This window comes from Mobula birostris, chromosome 11, assembly GCF_030028105.1.
Source record: "Mobula birostris isolate sMobBir1 chromosome 11, sMobBir1.hap1, whole genome shotgun sequence".
NCBI classification, from domain to species: Eukaryota; Metazoa; Chordata; class Chondrichthyes; order Myliobatiformes; family Myliobatidae; genus Mobula; species Mobula birostris.
In genome coordinates this window covers 77,129,658-77,155,702 of record NC_092380.1, presented here as the reverse complement: position 1 = coordinate 77,155,702, position 26,045 = coordinate 77,129,658, and the positions used below count along the sequence as shown (strand labels likewise).

Here is a 26,045-nt window from a genome sequence, read left to right as displayed (position 1 = left end):
CCCCCACCACACCTCAGGCACCTCCCGCCCCCTCCCACTGCTCACGTGCCCCCTCCACCCTGGCTCAGCAGGCATCCCCTCCCCTTTCTCCCCCATTCCATGGGGCCCCCCTCCCCCAAGTTCTACTCCCATGTTGTTTGTGAAATGTAGCTGTTTGCTTTCATATTAAAATGTGAAAATGATCTAAATCCAATCATTATTATTGTTATTAATATTGGAATGCTAAGCTGGAAGTTTTAACTATTTTTGAAAGTCCATATTTATAGGCATTCTAAAATAATGCCAGTACAATACATCATTAATAATAATATTGCGATTAGGAGTAAGTGCCGCTAATAGTTTACACTCATATCAAAGTTCAAAGAGCCATTTTTGGAAATGATGTTGGTTATACCTTAGCAATTCCTGTTTAAACTAGTTTTATAGTTGTTAATTTTTGTAAAGTCAAAGCCACCCACAGGGCAGAATTGAAAGATTATAATGAAATAATGAAATTTGAGAACTAAATTGGGGGAAAAAGTAGCCATTTGTAAAAAGCCAACAAGCAGCCAACTTTGTAATTGCCTTGCTCTTGATATATTAGTGACAATCCTAACAGATTATATTACGTAAATTGTTGAAGACCTGAAAAATGAGGAAGACCAGGCCATTACTTTACCTGCTTATTCCTTCCCATTATTTTAAAATAACTTAAACACCACCTAATTCTTTAAAGCAATTTTTAAAAAACATAGATCTCCCTCCACCCCCAGATTTGATCATTAGCGAACTTCCAGAATGTCTAAAGTTACTTAATATCAACATTTGAATGAATACCCTGATATAATAAGCCCTTTAAGTTCAGTAAAGAAAACTTGTGTGTGTAATATAATTTTCAAAGTTTCTACAATTCAACAATGGCTATGTCACCATTATGTCACCAGGAAGTCAAGTCAAGTGTATTGTCATTTAACTATAGTTGCAATAAAAAGTTTGTGAACCTTTTGCAATTACCTGGTTTTCTGCATTAATTACTCATAAAATGTGGTCTGATATTCATCTAAGTCACAATAGTAGACAAACGCTATCTGCCTAAACTAATAACACAAACAATTGTACTTTTCATGTCTTTATTGAACACATTGTTTAATCATTCACAGTCCAGCCTGGAAAACGTATGTGAACCCTTGTACATGATAACTGGTAGAACCTTTAGCAGCAATAACCTCCATCAAACGTTTCCCTGTAGCTGCTGATCAGATTTGCACAACGGCAAGGAGGAATTTTAGACCATTCCTCCATACAAAACTGTTTCAATTCATCAATATTTTTGGGATATCTTGCATGAACAGCCCTCTTCAGGTTATTCCACGGCATCTCAAGTGGGTTAAGATCTGGACTCTGATCTGGCCATTCCAAAACACAAATTTTCTTATTTTTAAACCATTTTGTTGATTTACACTTGTGTTTTGGATCATTCTCTTGCTGCATCATCCAACTTCTATTGAGCTTCAGGTGATGGACTGCTACCTTGACATTCTCCTGTAAAATGTCTTGATACAATTTTGAATTCAGTGTTCCCTCAATGATTGTAAAATGTCCTGGTCCTGAGGCAGCAAAGCAGCCCCAAACCATGATGCTCCCTTCCACCATGCTTCACAATTGGGATGAGGTGTTGGTGTTGCAGTGCCCTTTTTCCTCCAAACAGTGGTGTGCATTTCTGCCAAAAAGTTTAACTTTTGTCTCATCTGTGCACGGAACATTGTCCCAGAAGCTTTGTGGAACATTCAGGTGATCTTTTGCAAACTTGAGATGTGCAGCAATGTTTTTCTTTGGAGAGCAGTGGTTTCCTCCGTGGTGTCCTTCCATGAACACCATTCTTGTTCAGAGCTTTTCTTATAGTGGACAGATGAACAGGGACTTTAGCAAATTCCAGAGATTTCTGCAGGTCTTTTGCTGTTACCTTTGGTTTCTTTTTCACCTCCTTCAACATTGTACATTGTGCTCTTAGTGTGATCTTTGCAGGACACCTACTCCTATGAAGAGTAGCAACAGTACTGAATTTCTTCCATTTGTAGACAAACTCTCTGACTGGACTGATGAACACTCAGGTCTTTAGAAATGCTTTGTAGCCTTTTCCAGCTTCATGCATCTCAAAAATTCTTCTAAGGTCCTTTGAAAGTTGTTTTGAAAAATGCATGGTGCACATAAATGGATCTTTCTTGAGAAAAGCAGGCTCTGTCAGTAATTTGACTTTGTGTGTCTTTTTTATAGGGCAGGGTACCTCTACAACCCATACCTCCAATCTCATCTCATTGATTGAAACACCTGATTCCAAATAGCTTTTGTAGAAAGCATTATCCCAGAGGTTCACATACTTTTTTGAACCTAGACTGTGATTGTTTAAATGGAGTACTGTACTCAGTATTGATGAGAAGGACAATTGTTTTTGTGTTATTAGGTTAGGCAGATTGTGGTTGTCTATTATTGTGACTTAGATGAAGATCAGACCACATTTTTGAGTAATTAATGCAGAAAACCAGGTAATTGCAAAGGGATCGCAAACTTTTTGTTGCAACTGTATATACATGTATATAACAAGTATAACCATATAATGTTATATAGAAACGAGACGCATCTCCGAACCAGGGTGTAAGGCACAGCAGTACACATAACACACGACAGCTTAAGAAGGTAAGGATAAAATCTACAGAGGAATCACATACTAAAGTGCATTCATATTAAATATTGTACTGGAACAGAATAACCAGTGACACTTCAAATATGATGCTGCAGGGAGGTGGCCTGGGGGAAGAGATTGTTTCTCATCCTGACCATCCTTGGTAGAGAGTCAAAGAGGATGCTGGATGGATGGATGGATGGGATCTTTAATAATACTAAGGGCACTGCATAGGCAATGCTCCTGATAAATGTCCCCGATAGATGATAGGGAGACCCCTATGATTCTCTCAGCTGTTCTCACAGTCCTTTGTAGAGGCGTCTGGTCCAATGCTCAACTGCTCCCATATCAGATGAAGATGCAACTTGTCAGGATGCTCTCAATGGTGCTCCTGTAACACGCTGTTAAGATTGGGGTGGCCTTGCTTGCCTCAATCTTCTTAGAAAGTGGGGGCGCTTGTTCAGGGAGGTGATATTAAGGGGCCAGGTGAGGTCATCCACGATGTGAGCTCCCAGGAACTTGGTGCACTTAACTCTCTCTGCGGAGGAGCCATTTATTCGCAGAGGGGTATGGTTCATCTGCACCTTCCTTATATTTCCTCAATTTCTCTTTCTTGCAATCCAGTCTTATTGTTGTGAAATAGTATTTTTTGAGTTTTAGATCTAAATCTGTTTTTTGTACGATAGCAAGAAATATTAGACAATAAAAGTAAATTTAATTATGAAAGCCAAATAAAATAGATCAGTTTAGTTTGCATAAATTCAAACAGTTGCTTAATAGAATTAAATTTCCCTCAGAGCTAAAGGATCAAATGATCTGCGAATAATGTAAATTCATTCAAGGTAACTTTATAAATTCATTAAGCTGTTGCAGAAAATAATTTTAATACATCTTGGACAAGAGATGTAGCATACTGCCCGGGAGCCGGCAGAACTGCCCATAGTATCCAAAGGCAGCTTGCAGATGTGTGAAACTGTAAGTACACCAAGTTATCCTGTTGTATGCCACATACATCAAATTTCATTAGATTGATGTACACTACCGTGTACAAAGCATGTGTTTTATTAGAGAAGAGGATATAAGAAGGCCAGCTTTCAAGGGGGAAAAGAAATGATAAAAACTCCTGCAAAAATATATATGGACAGGCTGAATTTAATTTTGGTATCAAAGAAAATGTATTTGCCCAGACAACAGAGCAATGAAAGTTCAGTACTATTATATGAAGGATAAAGAGCTGAAATGATAAAGGTTCAAGTGAAGAAGACTTGCACTTCTCTGGAGTTTAGAAGCATGAAACTGGAATACTTTAATAGAATTCTGAGGTCACTGTAGATCAGGTCACAAGAGAGTTTTCCCAGTGAGATTCTGTAGCTTGAAACCAAGGTCTGAGGACTGATGTGAGATGCACTTCCTTCACTGTTGTGAATTTTTGGAGTGCTCTGACATTTCAGTCATTGAATATGTATAGGGCTAAGATAAAAGTTATGACGATAGACTGAAAAAGTGGCATAGTTATGATTTCATGATTAATTGAGCAGAAATTCGATCAGTACCTGGAATAGGTATCTGCACTGTGTATATTTGAATTCAGTGGCTTGGCTTCACTGTCTTTGAGTTAGGCTCCACAAAAGTCTTGATGGGTCTGACCTGGTTTAATGTTAAGAGTTCTGAGCAATCCCAGTGAGACTATGTTTAGATGCTTGATTGTAACTACAATCTGTCACTTAAGAACTGGACCCAGCTGGTGCACACAAGTCCATAATTGACTTCTGGTGGAGTAAGTGAATGCTAATGATTACCATAAGGACTATTAACCATAGTCAGGAGAAATAGATGCATGGTATGACGGATTATGAAGTCTACCTCTGTTTTGTTTCTCATGTTCTTATAAAGGCACTTACTGAACATGGAACAGAAGGCTGGGCCCTGTCACATCACAATGAAGGAAAATACCACTATTATTCTTGACCTGTGAATGAAGCAGCAGCATAAGACAAAGGAGCAGAATTAGGCTATTCGGCCGATCGAGTCTGCTGCGCCATTTCATTGCATCTGATCCATTTCCCTCTCAATTCCATTCTCCTGCCTTCTTCCTGTGATCTTTCACACACTGACTAATCAAGAGTTTATCAATTTCTGCCTTAAGTACATCCAATGACCTGGCCTCCACAGCCACTTGCGACAACAGATTCCAGAGATCACACCCTGTGGCTAAAGAAATTCCTCCTCTTTTCCATTCTAATTGGACGTCCCTCCATTCTGAGGCTGTGTCCTCTGGCTCTAGACTCCCCCACCATAGGAAACCTCCTCATAACATCCACTCTATCTAGGCTTTTCAATATTCATTGAGATCCCCCTCCCCGTTCTAATTTCTAGCAAGTCTCAGAGCTATCAATCTCTCCTCATACAAAAAGCCTTTCATTCCCAAAATAATTTTCCTGAACCTCATCTGAAACCACTTCAATGTCAGCACATCCTTTCTTAATAAGGGTCCCAAAACAGCTCACGGCCTAACCAGTGCCTTATAAAGCCTCCAATTACATTCTTGTTTTTATATTCTCGTCCTCGCAAAATAAATGCTAACATTGCATTTGCCTTCCTTAGCACTGACTCAACCTTTAGGGAATCCTGCACAAGGACTCCCAAGTCCCTTTGCACCTCAGATTTTTGAAATTTCTCCCCGTTTAGAAAATAGTCTATCCTTTTGTTTCTCCTACTGGAGTGCATGACCATGCACTTCCCAACACTGTATATCCTTTGCCATTTCTTTGCCCATTCTCCTGATCTAAGTCCTTCTGCAACCTCCCTGCTTCATCAACACTACCTGCCCCTCTTTGTATCATCTGCAAACTTAGCGTCAAAGCCATCAATTCCATCATCCAAATCATTGATATTCAATGTAAACCCCTGCAGAACACCACTAGTCACCAGCAACTAAGCAGAAAAGGCTCCCTTTATTCCCAGTCTTTGCCTCCTGCCAATCAGCTAATGCTCTATGCTAGTATCTTTCCTATAATATTACAAGCGCTTTTCTTGTTAAGCACCTTGTCAAAGGCCTTCTGAAAATTCCAAGTACTTACCATCCATCAATTTCCCCTTTGTCTATTCTGCTTGTTATTTCCTCAGAACATTCCAACACATTTGTCAGGCAAGGCTTTCCCTTAAGGAAACCATGCTTACTTTGCCCTAATTTATCATGTGCCTCCAAGTACCCCAAAACCACATCTTTAACAAATGACTCCATCTTTCTAACCTAACTAGCTTTTAAATTTCATTTCTTCTGCCTCCCTCTCTTCTTTAAGAAAGGAGTGACTTTTGCAATCTTCCAGTCCTCCAGAACCATGGCACAAACAATTGATTCTTGAAAGATCATTACTGATGCCTCCACAGGCTCTTCAGTTACTTCTTTCAGAACCCTGGTCCAGGTGACATATCTACCTTCAGACCTTTCAGTTTACCAATTACCTTCTCCCTAGTAATAGCAACTGCACTCACTTCTGCCCCTGACACTATTGAACCTCTGGCATACTGCTAGTGTCTTCCACACTGCGGACTGATGCAAAATATTTGTTAAATTTGTCCACCGTTTCTTTGTCCCCATTACTAACTTTCTAGTGGACTAGTATCTACTCTTGCCTCTCTTTTACTCTTTATATATCTGGAAAAAACCTTTGATATCCTCAGTTTTCTAGCATACCTTCATATTTCATCTTTCCCCTGCTCCCCATAGCTTTTTTAGTTACCTTCTGTGGATTTTTAAACTTTTCCTGATCCTCTTAACTTCCCACTAAATTTTGCTGTATTATAAGCCTTCTCTTTTGCTTTTATGTTGCCTTTGACTTCCATTGTCAGCCATGGTTGCGTCATCCTGCTTTTAGAATATTTCTTCGGGATGTAACTATCCTATACCTTCTGAATTGCTCCCAGAAACTCCAGCTATTGCTGTTCTGCCGTCATCCCTGCTGCTCTCTCCTTCCAATCAATAAAACAGAGTAGTGATACTTACAATATTACATTAAAACTTGTGTATTCTTTTATTACAGGTTGTGTCTTGCGTCACCAGGTTCATTCCTAAACTGGGGTGCTATCTGTGTGAGTTTCCACATTCTCCTGCAGACTTTGTAGGTTTCCTTATACTAAAGTTATGGAGGAGAGAAGTGTGTAGAGAATAGTGGACATGCAAGTTGTGTGATCGATTTATCACAGTAATGTGGAAGCAAGAAGTACAATTTTCGGTACTGTTGATTATTGTTTTGGAACCTCATTGCTGTAAGAAGGAATAATATGACTTCATAGTACTCTGTTTGTGTCTGTTTAATCTTTGGAAATAGTTTGAGGGCTGCTGTAGAAATCTACACTCTTTAACTGGATTTGCCTTTCCTTAGAATAGCAGGGTTTGTTGGGTGACAGATAGAGGTATACAAAACAATGGAAACAAACTGAAGATCAAAATCTTACAGATGCTGGAAATCTGAAACAAATACAGAAAGTGCTAGAAACACTCGGGAGGTCAGGTGGTATCTATGGAGAAACGAGGGATTTGTTTTCTCTCTGCCAGTTCTAACAAAAGTTGCTTTTGACCTGTTCCACAGTGGTCTGTCTTATTGAAATTAGTGATCGAATCAGTGATAGTGTCATATCTGTATGAGAATAACTTGAAATGGTTAAAGGATTTTTTTTATCTAGAGGGTGACAGGAGATTCAGAGTACACTGCCTAAAGGTGATAGAATCAGATATCTTTATCACAGATGTTGGACTGTACTGCCGTTTTAGCCGGAGTATTCTGTATGTAAGTTAAAATTTTGAAAATTATCAAAAAAACACGAGGTCCTGGAAATTAATTGTAAGTGATGGTTACTCCTCTCTGCTGAAGCTGTGTGCCTGCTGTGGCTGCTACACATTTCATGTCTGCATGCTTCATGGCTATTTGCCCCGCTGTGTGATAAACCGAGACTGAGATTATGGGCCTGCTCTGGCTGCTCACAGGCTCCAGGTCTATGGGCTCAATTTGGTTTTATTGTTTGCATGATTTGTCTTTTTTTTTCCCCTCCTCTGTGCACTGGGTGTTGTTAATTGGGTTCTTTTGGGTTTCTGGCTTTGTGGCTGCCTATAAGCAGATGAATCTCAAGCTTGTATAATTTATATATTCTTGATAATAAATGTACTTTGATAAAGTTAATTATAAATTAGTAAATCACTTATCTGTCGACCTTTTACTGAAGTTCAGTAAATCAAATTGGCTTAAGCCAAGGGTGTGGATATACTGCGTATCTACCCCTCTCTCTTGTGGGTCAGTGCTCTGCCTCTGTGTTTATTGCACATCAGCAGAGGGGAAGGTCAGATATCTTGGTGAGTGACCACTACCTTGATTCAATGAGCAGATGTGAAAGCCGGAGACCTGTTGGATGATGAATGGGAGTCACCTAGTGGCTCATCAAGAGGTCGCTGCTTAATACTAAGTATGATGGTGCTCAGCTACTTTAAAAATTACAGTGTCAGTGTATTGGAGGGGTCGTGACTGTCATGTGACAGCACTGCCTACTACCTGGTCGGAAGACACGACCCCTGCCAATCAAGGATTGACCCCTCCTCACCCATCACTGCATACCTAACCATTGGCCCCTTTAATTAGCCTTCTACTTGGCCTCGCAATTGGCCTTTGTAATCAGCTTAACTCGGTTGGCACCGAGCCATTGGCCCCCCCATGAATTACCTGGGCTGGACCCTCCAGCCCTCCTGCGCTAAAAGAGTGCCACGTGTGCTGGACTCTCTCTTTGCCATTTCCGAGGGACCACCCTGCTTCGCTCCAGGCTGGGAACCGTGGAACAATGCTGGAGAAACTGTTGGTGAGCTGTGCATTGAATAGGGTTGGGAGCATTGATTATTGTCCCTAATAGCATAGAGCCGTGCCTGCACAGAGTCAAGGGGTGGCAGGTATCATATTGACTTTTCCCTTGGTTGTGTGTGTGCATGTACTTTGTTCCCATGCGATTTTCCCAAGTTCATTATTAATTGTCCGCGTGTGTTTTATTGCCGATCCGACTTTTCCCACGACTGCTGTAAATTGTGCGCATGTGCATGTTGCTTCTGTTGACATTTTCCCACGTTTGCCTTCTGTAAATGAAATCCTTTACTACCAGGACCGTGTGTCCAGAGTCCTTTCCTTTGAGACCTACCGAATCCGTTTCCTCACTTACAACAGTCAGTCGGAGACATTTACAAACCCTCAACTTTCTGAAAGCCTCTTTTCAGCTGGTAAGCCAGGAGGTGGACTGTAAGAACCTTGCTTATTAGCCATGAACCAGCTTCCTAGTGGAAGGCTCTGTCCAGAGATCCTCCTAAGTTAGAAGTGAGCTTCAAGACCCAATGACTGGTGAAAGTGGGTAGTATACTGACGTGTGGGAAATCCAGGCTATTTACAATTCCAAAGATCATTCCTTGCACCACTAGTGCATAAACCTGCAATTGTGTATTCACAATTGAAATACAATGAGAAGTGTTGACAGATCAATTTTGGTGAAAATATTAACCCAAAACTTGTAACAAAAGGAAGAATTGTACAAGAGGGGAATAAATAATTTGGCCTAATGTGTTTATGCGTATTAGAAAAACTGCTACCCAACCTAATCATGCCTTCCAGTATAAGGTCCATAACCCTTGAAGTCATTTCTTAAGAGTATTTTCTATACTTGATGAGGGTTTCTGCCTCTACCACCCTGAAGCAGAATTTTGGACTCCTACCAGCCTCTGAGTAAAATACTTTTCACCTGCTTTGCTCTAATCCTTCTAACAATAGCCTTTAATCTTTGCCCACTGATTATTGTTTTGCCCTAAGGGAAATAGTTCTTTCCTCTTACACCATCTGTGTTCCTCATAAATTTACACGCTTGTATTGTCTTCCCTTGACTTCTGTTAAATTCTTAAGCCAATTTTTCTTCATCAGTGCTATTTTCCAATCTTATTAGATCTCCTTAGTGACCTCTCTGGTATACTTTTTTGTGATGTGATCAGAACTGTATGCAGTACTCAAGTTGTAGCATATCTGGTGTTGTGTACAATTGTAGTACAAGTTTGATGCTCTTCTACTCTTCATTTCAGGTACTAAAGGAAAGCATCACATTTACCAATTTAAACACCTTGTTAATTTTTATATATCTTTCAGGACATGGACTTCAAGATTCCCTTATTCCCTAATATCACTGAATGTTCTACTGTTTATTGTATATTACCATGGTTTTGTAACTTCTCTGAAGGTATTCTTTACATTTCTCCAGATTAAATCCATTCACTATCTGTTGTACCCATTTAATCTGCAGACCATCCTGCAGTCTAAGGTTTTCATACACAGCAGCAAAAAAGACTCCTATCTTGCATCGAAGCTCCAGGTCAAGATCATTAATTTATTACATAAAGCTGATGCCTATGGCGTATGTCTCATTACACCCTTCCAGTTACAGAAATGCCCATTTACTGTTAACTGTTTTTCCCTGAAACTGAACCAGTTCTGGATTCAGTTTGTCCCACTCTCTTGGATCTCATGAGCTTTTACGTTTTTTTAACTTTGACTTTCCCACTCAGACTGTAGCACAATTTCTCTTGGAGATTTTGTGGCAAACAAAATTGGCCAAATTCGTATCAATCTTGATTACAATTGTCAGGTTGCACAGTTGTAAAACCTAAGCTAACCAAATTTAATTTCTGTTAATCAATTAAGCTTTTTAGATACTTACTGTTGGCTAGGACTTGGCAACTTAATTTTCCCAAGTGCTTAGCATGATTCTGCATTCTGCAAAATGTGGAAACCGTTGGTTTAATTATGACCCCTGATTTGCAGAGGCCAAGGTCTTGGTGGTGTGCTTAGAAACCTATAGTTATCCAGTCTGGACCAGGTCAGCAGATATTGCATGCAGTTACCCCTGCAGGATTTGGCTCACAAGAGATACCCTTCGTGCTTAAGTGTTTGACAGTAATCATTATTTAACACTGTAGGACAATGTGTTAATAAAAAATCATTCTCTTTACGAGATGGTAATAAATAAAAGGAGAAAATTATTGCAACTGTTCAAGTCATATGAGGAAACGTCGATTACTCAGGAATAACTACTAAACAGGTGCACAGGGTTACAATACAGTACTTTGCTGAAAATATTTATGCTATTTATTGCTTTTAATGTATAAATATGTTCTATTTTCTATTCAGCATTGTACTTTCCATTTGTTTTGTACAGTGCAGAGTTATCATCTTTGGTTACTGACCACCACTTTATCCACCTGTGTGTATAGTATAAGACATCTGCTGCAAAGCAATGTTTTCATAACACAAAAAATCCAAATGATACCATACTGCAAATGCTGTATTGAAGTGAAGCTGCAGGAGACAATCAAAGGTGGCCATACTAGTAACACTAACTCAGCTGAGACTGGCCATAATACATGGTTGATGACAAATGTAACGTGCTGAATAAAGGCTGCTATTCTTTGTGCAGAAAGATCACAATTAATTGTGTAGGAAGTTCACAATTAATTTTGGATAGAACTCTTTTGCCTTTCATTTAATCCTGCATCTGAAAAGAGTGTCATTCTGAAAACTCAAGCCAGATTAAATTATAGTGATGAAAGTTCAAGGCTGGTAATTGATAAGTCTGTGAGAAATTATTTTCTGACCAATACATTGTAAACATAGGATATTTCATTGCACTTAAAGTACTGGGATCACAAAATTACCTTTTGATCTTGGCATTTGAAATTTTGCTTATTGTGAAGCCCTTTGGGGTCGACTATGGATATTGTGTCCTTGCTGTCTCATGATGCACAAGCCAGGGCAGTACAATATGGAGAGCAAACTGTTGCCCATGGATCAGGCTACCCCTCTCCATGCAGCTGAAGAATCCAAAGGAACAGCAGAGACCAGTTGGTGTTGCATGAGTTGCCAGTCAGTGTTGAACCCAACGTAGGACTGCCTTAGGTACTTAATCTCCAGATTTCTCCTCTGGGTTTACTCCAGACACTTTCCTCATAAGTGGATATAGTCACAAAGCAGAGGAGGTTTGAGGTTAAAGTTTTCCTTATCTAGATGACCTGCCATCCATGGCTGACAAGCCCCATCTGCCGCAAGACTCTGGTTTTAAGGTGCCTGTAACCCCCCTTTGCCCCTTCGCCTGTCAATTGAAACAGTTTTGCTGGGCTTAGTAGCTAAGCCACACATGAAGGCCAGGAGCTGGACTTAGTTGTCAGAGGCTATCTGAGATGCACGCCATTGGAAGCATTTAATAGGTAGTGAGAGCATATCTCCATTACCACCCCCTGGCTATAACAACGTTAAGGAACCTACATAATGTATTCTGATTTACTTTGAAATTACAACATGGAGTTCAATTGTGATCATTTTCATTGGGATGATGATGACGCGTAGTTTAAAGAAACTGTCCTTGCCTCATTCCAGGGTATGTGCACATATAAAAAGAATTTATAGGGGAAGTAGATTAGAAGGTATTATCCCAGGGGCGCCAATGCGCATGCGTATGGATTAGACGTGTTTGGTCGATGCTCCTCTCCGAGGTCTCGATAAAATTACTATTATACCGTGTTTTATTTATTCATAGGCCAAAAGTGTATGTCTAAACTAAGTGTCTGGAAAAGCTTGACAATGCCAAATAAAGCCAAGACCGCCGACTGCCAAACTACCGAAGTTAGTGCGAACAACAGGTCTGTAAAGAACTTCTCCATGTCTGAGATACCGCCGGATAAAACTTGCGCCATGTGCAAGGAATTAGGTCCGGAGATTTCTGAGTCAGTTCTGCGCGGCATTAACAACCGCTTTGATGTTTTTGAGACCAAGTTTGAGGCGCTTGTGGCCTCACAGGCTGACTTACAAGCCCATATGGCTAATCAAGAACTAACCACCAGTGACCTTGAAACACACGTACAAGAGCTTGAAGCTAAGTACTCAGAGCTAATGAGACAAAATAGCCAGCTTGAAGCTAAAGTGCATGACTTAGAGGCTCATTCCCGGAGACATAATATTAAAATTGTAGGGATACAAGAGGGGGAGGAGGATGGTAAACCTACTGAATTTGTTTCCAGACTGATTCCCAAGTTGCTCAGGGAAGAGCATTTCCCGTATCTGGTTAAAGTTGATCGTGCACATCCGGCCGAAGCCGGCTGCCGGCGCTAAACCGCGTACCATCTTGGTACGTTTTCATCACTTTCAAGTGAAAGGGCTGATCCTGCGCCACAGCAGACTACAACCCATGGAGTACAAGGGAAACAAGGTCTTGATCTTCCCGGGCTATACTAAAGAGGTGATGACTCAATGTCGTGACTTTCGTGATGTACTGCAAACTCTGCGGGATGGAGGAATCAAGCACACCCTGCGATATCCGGCTAGGCTCTATATTTATCATCACGATGGAAGTGCGCCTAAAGTATACAACAACCTGATAGAAGCAGCACAATTCTTGGAATGGAATTATGTACTCAAAAGGGAGTAGATATACTGACAATGCTTATATTTGTGCCGGTTTCCATGTTGGGATAAGGGGAGAGACTTGTTATATGTAGTTTTGCAATGCTGTATGCCACACTGGGATTTAATTATAGAGAATGTTCTAAATATTTTTGTTATTATAAGGGTTAAATTTGAGTTCTTCTAGATTTAATCACCTCTTTTGGCAGACTATCGGGATACTCAAACAATTAGACAAAAAGTGACTTTGTGCTCCTCTCCAAGGACTACACGCGGGGATTTTTGGAAAGTGTCCCGTTCAAAGTAATTCTCTGTCTATGATTGGTCATATAAATTCAATTAAAATGGTTTCCCTTCCCAGGTTTCTCTATCCTTGTCAAAATCTTCCCATTTTTCTTATATCAGCTTTCTTTAAAGAATTGGACTCCATAATATTGTCTTATATCCGGAATTATAAGAATCACAGGATTTCAAAAATTCATTTACAAAAGCCCAAGTCTGAAGGAGGGCTGGGATTAACTGTATTTAGGCACTATTATTGGGCTGTCAATGCTAGGGTTTTAATGTTTTGGCAACAGGGGGCTCCAGATAACCTAGTCCCTGGGGCTCCCTTGTGGCTATGTATGGAGTCTAACTCTGTTGTCAATTCCTCCTTGCCAGCCATGCTGTTCTCTAAGTTAGAGAAGCCTGGGTCTTCAAAAAATTTGAGTTTTGTTTTGAAAAATTCCATCAGAATTCTAAATCAGATTAGGAGTGATCTGAATTTACCAGAGGCCTTTGTACAAACACCAATCGGTTTCAATCACTCCTTTCTCCCCTCATGGTCAGATAAAACCTACCATGCTTGGAGGGAGAAGGGTCTAGTTTCTATTGAAGACCTGTACATAGAGAGACGGTTTACAACATTTAGTCTGCTGAAAGAGAAATCTGAGCTGCCTCATTCGCACTTTTTTCGTTACTTACAAATTAGACACTACATTCAATCTAAGATTTGTAATTTTGAAATCCTTCCAGGGAAACATACGTTTTTTGATATTTTAAAGAACCCTGCTGGCTCCAGGCGTCTCGTTTCTAAGTTTGTATGTTTGTTTGATAATTGCACTGTAGCGTCTACTGTGAAGATTAGAGACACCTGGAAAGAGGAGTTGGGCATTGTATTATCTGAAGCTGCCTGGGATAAGTGTTTGTCTATGATACAGGCTTGCTCTGTTAACAGCAGGCACCAACTAATCCAGTTTAAAGTTGTCCACCGTCTCCATTACTCTAAGCTTAGATTGCACAGGATTTACCCTTCTGTCTCACCAATGTGTGATAGATCCCAAGGGACGGAAGCCACGTTGGCACACACCTTTTGGTTTTGCCCATTACTGATTGGATTTTGGTCCAGAATATTTAACTGGTACTCAAAGGCCTATAAAAGATCCTTCCCCTTGGAAGCTGGTCTCGCCATATTTGGCTGCTCGCAATCTACTGTTTGTTTCCCTGCAGCCATACAACAGTCTCTGATGCTGGGGATGATTGTTGCCAAAAGACTTATCTTGAGGGAATGGAAATCACCTTCTCCCCCTTCCTTTCGGAGATGGATGGCTGATAGGATCTCAGTCATACAGATGGAGAAACTTAGGTTCTTGAGAACCAATTCAATTAAAAAATTTTCGGCTATCTGGGATCTATTTCTTGCCTACCTGGACGAGGCCGGGGGTGGATGAGCAATTTCCCCCCAGCTGATTTCTCATGGCCCTCAATTGAGATTTAATGTTTTGTATTTGTTTTATGTCGGTCTCAGCCTGAGCACACACCCCTCAGCATCAGCGGCTCCACAGTGGAGAGAGTGGAAAACATCAAGTTCCTTGGGGTGCAGATCTCGGACAATCTCAGCTGGTCCAGGAACACCACTGGGATTGTGAAACGGGCCCAGCAGATATTGCACTTTCTGAGGAAGCTTAAACAAGCATCACTCCCCACTAACATCTTAACTACGTTCTACAGAGGGGTGGTTGAGAGTGTGCTGACCTTTTGCATCACAACCTGGTACTCCAGCTGCAGTGCTGTCAACAAAAAAGCCTGCAGAGGGTGGTTAGGGGAGCAGAGAAGGTTATTGGGGTCTCCCTACCTTCTGTCCAAGACCTCTTTCAGAGTCGATGCCTCCAGAAGACACGGTACATCATTAAAGACCCCTCACACCCTCTCCATGAACTGTTTGTTCTTCTGCCATCAGGCAAATGTTACAGGAGCATCAAAACTAAAACCACAAGGCTACTAAACAGCTTCCTCCCACAGGCAGTCAGACTGCTAAATAGCTGCTCCACCTGACTCTGCTTTGGACACTTTTAACTTGCAATGGACACTTATAACTGATTTTAACTGACATGTGGCTGTTGTGTTTTACTATTTATTGTTATGTTTATTATTTAGTGTTGCGTTTGTTATGTTATGATTGCACTGCCTCTGAGAAACGGTCTCATTCTGCCCTGCAGAGCTGATGTATGGTTAGAATGACAATAAAGTTTTTTGAATTTGAATTTTTGAGCACTTTGTACAATAGGCATCCCTCTAATGTTATGTCTTTTTTTTGCTTATTTCATTTTTATACATGTCCGAGCTGGTATGTTCTTGTTGATTTCATTGTTTTTTTGAAAATTTTGAAAATAAACTATTAAAAAAAGTTATTATCCCATAATTACTGTAAATCTGAAACAAAGGCAGAAAATAAAGGAAGAATTCAACAGATTATGTAAAAGAAGAGAAGATTGGTGGGATTTTATTTACAGTCCTCTGGCAAACTGCTGACATTTACCAGTGTGCTTGGCATTTGGATATATAAAACATAGAAAAGTACAACAAAAGATGAGGTCCTTCAGCTCACCATGTCTGCTCTGATCTTCTACTGCCTGAACATGGCATGTATCCCTCTGTTCCTGTGTTTGTCTTAAACATCACTATCATGTTTGCTTCTGTTGTTGTTCCTGGCAGGGCAGTCCAGGCATCTACTACTACTTTGTGTGTATTGAAACTTAACCTATGTCCTAGTATTTGACATTTCCACCTTGGGGGGAAAAGACTATCTATTTACCCCATCTATGCCTCTCATAAGAGGTTACCCCTCAAGGCTGATTTATACTTGTGTGTAGGGGCTACACCGTAGGCCTGATTTATACTTTTGCGTAGCCCCACGCCTTAGTGAGCATGCGTAGTTGTGTCTGCGTCGCTCTGCAATTCACCGCCAAAATGCTAGTTGGCGGTGGGGTTTCTGTGCCACTGTGTTGAGTTTCTTTGTGAGAGACATGGACAAGGAAATGCATTTCAAATATTTTCGGATGTCGGCAGGTAGCTTTGACGATTTGGTTCATCGTCTTCAATCATTTATTTTTGCATCAGTGTACAGACTTGGTGGAGAAAAGCAACCGGAAGTGCGATGCTACCAAGCAGACCAATCACAGTTGTTGCGGTCTGCGTCGCCGTGACGCGTGAGTTACATTTTTGGGGAGGTGCAAGTCACCCTACAACGTAGGGTACGGCGTACATTTGACGCACAAGTATAAATCAGCCTTCAGGCTCTGACACCCTAGAGAAGATAATCCAAGTTTATCCAACCTCTCCTTATCTAATGCACCTCTAAACCAGGGAACACCCTGATGAATCTTTTCTACATCATCTCTAATGCCACCATATCCTTCCTATAGGGAGGTGGCCAGAATTGGTTACAATACTCGAAATCAAGGCTTCCCCACCTGGGGTCCATAGACCCCTTGCTTGAAGGTGTTGGGCCATTGCATAAAAAAGGTTGGAAACCCCTGCTCTAATTACTGCTTAACTAAAGGTTTGTATAGCTGCCACATAACTTCCCAGCTTTTATATTCAATGCCCTAACCCAGTGGTCCCCAAACACTGGGCCGCAAAGCATGTGCTACCGGGCTGCGAAGAAACAATATGATTTGGCGATATGAAACAATATGAGTCAGCTGCACCTTTCCTCATTCCGTCACGCCCACTGTTGAACTTGGACGCACGCGAGGTCATCAGTCAGTCATTAACCTACAACTACTCGATGAGTAAAAACCAAACATCACTTGAGAGTTTCTTTGGAAGAGGTGGTAGCGGACATAAAAAGCCTAACGATGATGTTAACGCAGAGACAGCTGAGGCCGAGACTGCAAAAAAAAAGAGAAAGCTTCCTTCAACAGAAAATACAAGTTGTACATAAAATATGGCTTTATTGCGACCAGTGACTTGCACACTCCAAGTCCGCTGTGTGTGATATTTAGAGACAAGCTGTCTAATGAGGCAATGAAGCCCTCAAAACTGCTTCGGCACCTTGAGTCCAAACATCCTGCCCTTAAAGACAAACCAGTTGAGTTTTTTGAGCAGAAAAACCGTGAGCAAGCGAGACAGAAGCAAGTGCTGAAAGCCACCACCTCCACAAATGCTGCTGCTCTGAGAGTGTCGTACTTAGTGGCTAGCTGTATTGCTAAGGCTAAGAAGCCTTTCACTGTTGGTGAAGATTTGATTCTGCCTGCTGCCGACGACATGTGCCGTGAACTGTTGGGAGAAGCTGCAGCTAACAAGATGGCACAGGTTTCTCTTTCAGCTACCACAGTTTCAAGGGGAATCGATGACATAGTGGAGGACATCGAAGCACAGCTGTTGGAAAGGCTTAACAAGTCACCATGGTATGCTATCCAGGTCGACGAGTCTACCGATATTGACAATAAGGCAATACTGCTGGTTTATGTGCGATATATATTTCAAGATGATGTGCACGAGGATATGTTGTATGCGCTGCCGCTGCCAACTAACACAACTGGGGCAGAACTATTCAAGTCTTTGAATGACTACATGTCAGGCAAACTGGACTGGTCATTCTGTGTTGGAATATGCACAGACGGGGCTGCAGCTATGACTGGACGGCTGTTTGGTTTCACTAACCGAGTCAAAGATGTTGCTCCTGAATGCCAGTCTACACACTGTCATACACAGGGAAATGCTGGCTAGCCGAAAAATGTCTAAACAACGTATTAAGTAACGTTGTTGAAGTTATCAATCACATCAAAGCAAAAGCCCTTAACTCAACCCTAGATTTTTTGAATGGCTGGATAATTGAAAACTGTTGAAAGAGCTTGACAATTTTTGACAAATGATGAAACTAGAGGAGTGGTTTTACTGTTTAACAGGTTTTCTCATCAGTTTTATGAATACCTCTAGACTTACCCCATTACCTAAGTACATTCCACAAGGGCTATGTCAATTGAGTCCAAGAAACTTTCAGCTCACATGTTCCTATGCGTGAAGTGCAATTGTATTTACCAAATTTGAGAGTAGGTGACGAGCCTAAAACTCAACCCTAAGAAAACAAAATCGATGGTGGTAAGCAAAACAAACACTAAAGACTCATTCATGATGGCATCATTACAAGTGAATGGACAAGACATTGAACAGGTGCGAAAGTTTGATTATCTTGGCAGTTGTCTGACAGATGACGGGAGATGTGAAGTTGAGATCAGAAGGAGAATAGGTACGGCTAAGACCCAGTTCATGAAGCTAAAAGATCTACTATGCAATCGGAAGGTAAACATTCAAAGTAGAATCCGCTTCCTCGAGTGTTACGTGTGGTCAGTGCTGAGGTATGGATCAGAAACATGGCCCTGAAGAAGGATGACATGAAACGAATTAATGCTTCTGAAATGTGGTGCTATCGACAAATGTTGAACATCAGCTGGGTAGAAAAAGTTTCAAATGAGAGGGTTTTGTCCAAAGTTGATAGACCATGGATACTGCTGGAGAAGATCATGGAGTTAAAAATTGCTTATTGTGGACACGTTATGCGGAGAGATAACATCTTGTCGGTCTTGCTATATGGAAAGGTGGAGGGAAAGAAAGGAAGAGGAAGGCAAAGAACAACATGGCTGGATAACATCAAGGATTGGACCGAGCTGGACAAGACCAGGGATGTTGTGGACAAGTGTCGGGACAGAGCGGTGTGGAGGGAAATCGTCCACCAACTGGAAATTCCAGATGCGACCTAACAACGACGACGAGCCTCTCAACAAAATCCGGGCCATTACCTTTTCTGTCTCCTCACAGATTTACTGACATTGATAGGTTCGAGTGTTTCCTATTTCTTTTGGAAGTGATTTTTATTTATATTCTGGTTTGCTTTCATATAAAATGATGTACTCTGATTTTTTTTTGAGGCATCAATTTTATTATCCCAGTGAAAAAGTATCAAATAAGAAATGTTACTTCTTCCCTTCAATCAGATTATTGGTAGGATGAGTTCAATTAATTAAACATGCACTCTATGATAGCAGAGTGTTGGATAGCAATTAGAACAGGAAACATTTAAACCTGAACTCCAAATTTTGCGTTTTGATGCCTTATGTACTGCTATCCTTGCCGAACGTAGGACAAGAATCAAATCTAGAGATTTCTTAATCCTTGTGACACAAGCCCTCTGCTCTAAAATGTTGGTGGTCATTTTTGTTGATTGATGTCTCTGGTATTCTATTTTTATAGAATTGCCCCAGGGTCTATTCAGAATGTGTTTTGAAAGCCCAAGGAATTGACCTTGCTCTATTTTTTTAAAAAAGAGACACTTTTAATTGCAAAATTTTTCTACATTGCTGAATTCTTTCAGAACCATGGTTAGAATTTTGACCTGTTTAACTTTGCTTGTTTTATGTCTGATTACTAGTGAAATACATTATGAAGCAAATAATGGTACTTTGCGATTTTTAAACCTTCTAGAAGTTTTGGGTAATGGACAGGTAATCATGCTTTAAATGTAAATCATGGACAGCTTCTGTTTGAGAGGATTGTGACCTTGAGTGAATTTACTTGTCACTGAAGTAGTTATTGACATTTGCAAATAGCAAATTCACAAGCAAAACAGGTAAAACGTGTTGCCTCGGCGTTCTTATGAAGTGCCAACAAGCATTTGAATTGTAAAAGCAAATTTCATGGCATTTTGACAGTTTTGCTGTGGAAATTCAACCGTCCAACAGAACCTCTGCCGCCCCAAGCCATTTCCGAGCATCTTGGCTCAGGTGCAAGAGGCCCTTGTCCCAGAACCGCAGGCTAATAGAACTTTGGAGGTATTGGAACTTGACATTCTGGAGAAAGTTCTTCACTTTTATTTGTGTTTGTAGAATTTATCTGGTTTACATTTTATTTACTGAGAAAACCAATGCAGACTTGCAGGTGTTCATCTAAGAATGAAGATTAATGTGAGTAATTAGAACATTTGTCGGTTAAAAATACAGCTGTATTCTTCAGTACTGTTTTGCATTTTCAACAGAGTGTTTAGGGGTCGCTTTTTTTCCGATTCACTGTCTGTCCAGCAACTCTGTTTATTATTTAACATTGTGCACTTCACCTATTCTGCTTAGTATCAACTTAACATGGGTCTGTTTGTAGTCTTTGGTCTCGTGTATACCAATTCTACATGCTCTGTGACTTATAGGAAAGACTCATGCTTATAACAGTTGATTGCTGAATTAATAAATAGAGCAACAGATGTCCAATATAGAATGATTTAATGATATCATTGCAGCTTTAGCAATCAAATAATAATTAAAGTGTGTTTTTATTTGCGTGTGATGGGTTGTGGGAGCTGACTATAAAGATCCACCTTTGATTCAATAGATGGCATCAGGAATTGTAACTGCAATTCAGTTTTGCTTTCACAATATGTTACTTTCAAAGAGAATTCTATATACAGCTCTTCACAAAAAACATAAATCGGCATTATCATTTGCTTATGGCAAATGTATGAAATTATTATACAGACATTGTGTGGAATAATACATAAATTAATTAACAAAGGCTGTATATAATTGCAAAAGTATAATTTGATGATTTTATTGAACCCATTTATTTATTAAACCATGAGAAGAAAGTATATGTTAATTCTGACCTTCAGAATACTAGCTGCAGTACTAGATCTTTTATTTGGATAATTTGTTTTTTTTTATTCCTTTTGAGTCAAAGGGATTAATGTATCTGATGCTGTAAAAGTCATTGTTAATTGAGACTTCATGGATATTCTCTCCAAATAATATTTATTATCTCATTAGAAAATGATTATGGTTCTGTTTTATAGATCTGCATCAGCTTGCAGCCATAATTTTCTGTCCTTTAATGATTTCAGATCTTATATTTTTGACTTATTGGTCATTTAATGCTGTGATGGTTTGTGTATGGTGATTCATTTTGCTACCCTAATTAAACTCATTTCTGTTTTAAACTGGAAAGTTTGAGATTTGAGGTATTACTAACCACATCACCATAATTAGAAGTGTTTTTTTCCATTAAATATACAATTCACTCTGATATTCAATTCTAAAAGTGGCGTGATTGGTTTATGTCTTCAACTCTCAACTCCAGATGGGAAAGTTAGGTTGAAGAGTGAACCAGTAACAGTGAGGTTTGGAATTACAATTTCAAGAACCTAGTAGGATAATAGGAGAGCTGGAGTAAATGTACTTGCTAGAATTAACAAATGACAATAGAAAAACTGGGCCAGATATTGATAAAATAGAAGCAGAATGCACTTAGATAGAGAGGAAAGACAAAATAATGAAAGATCATTGACCTGAAACATTAACTCAGCTGTTTTTCTTGACAGGTGATGTCTGACTTGCTGAGTAATTCTAGCATGTCCAGTTTTCATTTATTGATTGATTGATTGATTGATTATTTGGAGATCAGCATGGTAACAGGCCCTTCCAGCCCAACAAGCCTGCGGCACCCAGTAACACCTGATAACCAACTAGCCCCTATATCTATCTCTGGAATGTGGGACAGACCAGAACACTTGATGGAAAGCCATGCAATCATAAGAAGAACGTACAAACTCCTTACAGACAGCGGTGTTAAACCTAGCACTGTAAAGCATTACGCTAAATACTATGCTATGAGAGATAAAAACAGATCAATATCACTAATAAGGGTAGTCTAAAGATAATCCAAAAATGGGAAAGGGGGAGGCATATCTTCAAACAAATCAGAAAATGATTAGCAAATATAGAATATCGTGCATTGCAAATACAGTAAATCTCTGATGTTCCACCATCAGATTATTCAGAAATTCTGATGGTTCAGTATTTGTCTCACTAATGTCTTGTTTCTTACACTCTCTTTAAACTCACTAGAGCCCCATTTCTAATGCTCCTTTTAAACCCACCAGTTTCAGTATATTCCTATAAAATGAAAGGCTGGTAATTTTCCACAATATATATTTGCACTGTGAAACCCATTTGTTTCACACATGGTACAGGTTGTCACTTTTGCAGTAGTTCTGTAGAATTTCCATTACAAGATACAGTCTCCGTTGGTGAAGGGTTAATATTATTACCAATTGCATGACAAAAATATTATTTTCAGTTACATTTTTGTATATCAGTTTTTGTCTAAATTGCACTTGCTTCCTTTCAGGACACACAGCCATTTGCCAATGCCCACGATGTGCTGTCTCGTTCTCGGTCACGTAGCAATGTTTTGAATAAAGTTGAACATGCACAACAGCGCTGGAAAAGACAAGTTCAAGAACAGAGAAAGTCTGTTTTCGATCGCCATGTTGTCCTCAGCTAAAAACACTGCCTTTTAAAGATTTTGCAGGAAAACTCAGTGGACCTACAAATCTGATCTCTTCAGGATTTCACCTGCTGATAGAATTTCTTTAACTTTGATACCCTGATGTAAATTCTTTGGCACACGTGTAATAATCATACTTGTGTTTGATAATATCTTGTTATTGGGATTTTCATTTGCATTTGGAGAGTTTACCCTAACTTTTGCCCATCAATAAATTTATGGTATAGTTGTGGAACAAGTTGTACGAGATAACATCGTTAACATTAATTATAAGCTAATTATAAAAATGTATCTAAAAATTACTATTTTCCTTGATGCTTTAATTATGTGGTTAAGTTACAAAAATTTTGGAAGTTACTGTACATAGTATTTTGAGCTGTTATAAAATTAGCAACCTTAATAATGATCACAGGATGCCTGTAAAACAAAACAAATTCTTTGTAAAAGTCTAAGCACTCCCTGTCGTAAAGGAAGTGCCTAAGATATTTGTTGACACCCAACAATTAATTTTCATTTTTATTTTTAAATTGAGTCTTTAATGAATTAATGAAACCTAAAGATGACAACTATAAACACAATTATAAAGGTAACTAATCAAATATTAGTGTATGTTCTGGCTGAGCAGTTGTTTACGACCAATCTGATGAAGTGTAGAAAAGAAAATCAACACCGATGGTAACACTGATTAAAAATAGTTTGTGTATTGTTGCATACCCATATGTTGCAGAAATAATTATTTAAATATTATGTTGGGCTAATGATACACCTTTTAAAGTTATTTGTTTTACACTATTTTACACCAATAAGTGTTGAAGTGCCTGTTCTTCATTCTGCTTTAATGGATGGGTTTTCTATTGTCTTGGATATGTTTCATTCGCATTTTACTTCCTATCTTCCTTTAGCAATAAAGACTTATTCCAGGTGGCAAAATTCTGGTGGTTTAGTAGCTCTGTTCCAGCTACATTTCTCAAGTGTTAGCTAAGATATTCTGTTGTGGAACTGTACTACAGTGGACAACACTATTGCCAAGTTCAATGTTGTTTGCACCTATCTATGCACTTGAAGTATTGAACAAGTGACCAACAGGTTGTGAGTAGACAATCTGGCCAGTCAGTAACATTTTTCTTTCCTGCAGCAAATGGGTAATGAGACTGGATTTTATCATATTTTTTTCTGTCACATCTGCCTTGCACCTAAAGTCTGCTGATTTTTTTTAATCTAGTGATTGAACAAAAGATGATTATTCTTTGTATTTAGTGCTGTAATTGCCAAGGAGGAGGCTAGACCTTGTATATTTGGGTATTAACATGAAGATTACCTATGTTTTTATTTCATATGTTATGATTTTTTTTCTGTCTGTGAAATCTGTCACTTCTATTAGCTATAGGTTTTCTCTCCAGAATATTTTATAACTATCTGCTAGAATAATTGGAAAATTGGTATTTTGCTGCTTTGTTTCCTGTAAAAGGGAGCTCTTTGAACAATGCCTCATCTAAAACTAACTTGTCCGTGTGGTAAACTGGGCATCAGGGTCTATTAATACATGTGGACCATGTTCAGTTTTATCTGATGTACAACTGGCAACATGTTGGTATTTTTACTGGTTAATGTAGGCCACAATGTTGGGCAGACAAAAAGTTTACTTTTAAAACTGCATTTGTGTTTTAATTTTACACACTAGTAAACTCCAGCATTGTAATCTGATTTGACATTGATTGCTAGCATGTTTAAATTTGAAATCAAATTAGATCTTTCCACAAGAAAATTGATAAGATGCATCTCTTTATAATTTTGCATAATTCAATCAATGAATTCTCACTGTTAACATATTATTGCTGCACAATTAACCAAATGTCAGGATTGCATGGAGACTTCAAATTCAATTCAGTAATGAAAAGAACTACATAATACTAAATCCTTAATTTAAGGCGTATATCTCTCCCAAAATTTCCCCCTTTGGCTTTTTCTCCAAATAATATAATATAAATATCATAAGATGTAATTAATAAACATTTTTAAAATCTTGTTTCTTTAAATTACTAATTGTTCAATTGCAGTGGGTGATAATCAGTCATGATATATATTTTACACAAGTTGAACTTTGATCCAATTCAGATCCTAACTGATTATTTCTAATTCTCTATTTCAGAGTTGCCAAAATTTTAATCATTTTTGAAATGCCTCATTGAAATCACCACACTTAGATCTTGACAAGCTACTGTAGCAAAAAATAAAGTAACTGATGAAACATTTTACAGAAAGGCCTTAATGAAAGATGTTGATGTCATTATGAATAAGTTATGTTTGAAACACCCAATATTTCATTAAATCAGTCAAACATTAATTGCATCTTTTGGATATCCTCTTTTTTCATTATCTTTCATATTTCATTTAAGAATTAATTTAATTCATTTTGAATACATCTATGAAAACTTTCAGCAATAGCTTATCATTGACCATTTAACATTTTACTTTTCCATTGGGTGGGGGAATGCTTTGCTCATCAATTTAAATCTCCTCTTCAATGTTTTTAAGTTGTACCAGTTATCTCATCAACAGACAAATAATCTATCTCATTATTTATTATAATTATAAAACAATATAAGTCAATTCCTCATCATCGCAGTCACTTGGCTTCTATACTGGTTAATTAAACAAATCTATTAGTATATTTCATGATATTTTCTTGTACTAATCCTATTTTCCTTTTGCATCAGTACTGTAGCTCTCAACATTGCCCTGGGTAAATTATTGTAAGTAATTGAAACAGCGATCTTCCTACATTATATTTGGTGAATTACCTTTTTGAATGAACCACTTAATGGCTCTTAAGGATTTATTCAGCTGTTAGTCAATGGATGTATCATGTGGTTATCTCCTTTTTTTTCCTCCCTCTCTTATGGAATTATTTGAAACTTTATCATTCAAGAAGTTTAAACAAGATTGTATCAGCCTAAAAAATAATATCACTACCTTCACAATGTAGAAGTTAATGACCATATGATATATCTTCAGGATTTCACCTCCGTCTATTTTAGTAGCATGCATTAACACACTTCAACAAAAATGCTTTCATAGACTCAATAAATTTGCTTTGTTTTAAGTTCTTGTCCAACTAGAGCTAATTCTTTTATTAGGACTCATCAAGTCATCTACCATATGAATAAAAGCAGGTTCAATTTGATTTTGCAAATAGACTTTATATTTTCCCCATCAGCGCGCACACACACACATTTTGTAAAATCAAGACTTGAGCTCCTAATCTTCTGTACCTTGTTTTAAGATTTACAGTGAAACTTTGTATATCTTTATCTTTAATAAATTTATTT

The 26,045-nt window shown here is 38.9% G+C and overlaps 1 protein-coding gene across 2 annotated transcripts in view; it reads left to right on the top strand.

Moving 5' to 3' along the window:
• tmem9b (TMEM9 domain family, member B) overlaps window positions 1-26,045 on the top strand; it is a 49,960-nt gene extending 23,915 nt beyond the window's left edge. For both annotated transcript variants that reach the window (XM_072272586.1, XM_072272585.1), the window contains exon 5: window positions 22,558-26,045. In XM_072272586.1, coding sequence (XP_072128687.1) covers window positions 22,558-22,713 — 156 coding nt within the window. In that variant the 3' untranslated portion in view covers window positions 22,714-26,045. The remainder of the gene's footprint in view (window positions 1-22,557) is intronic.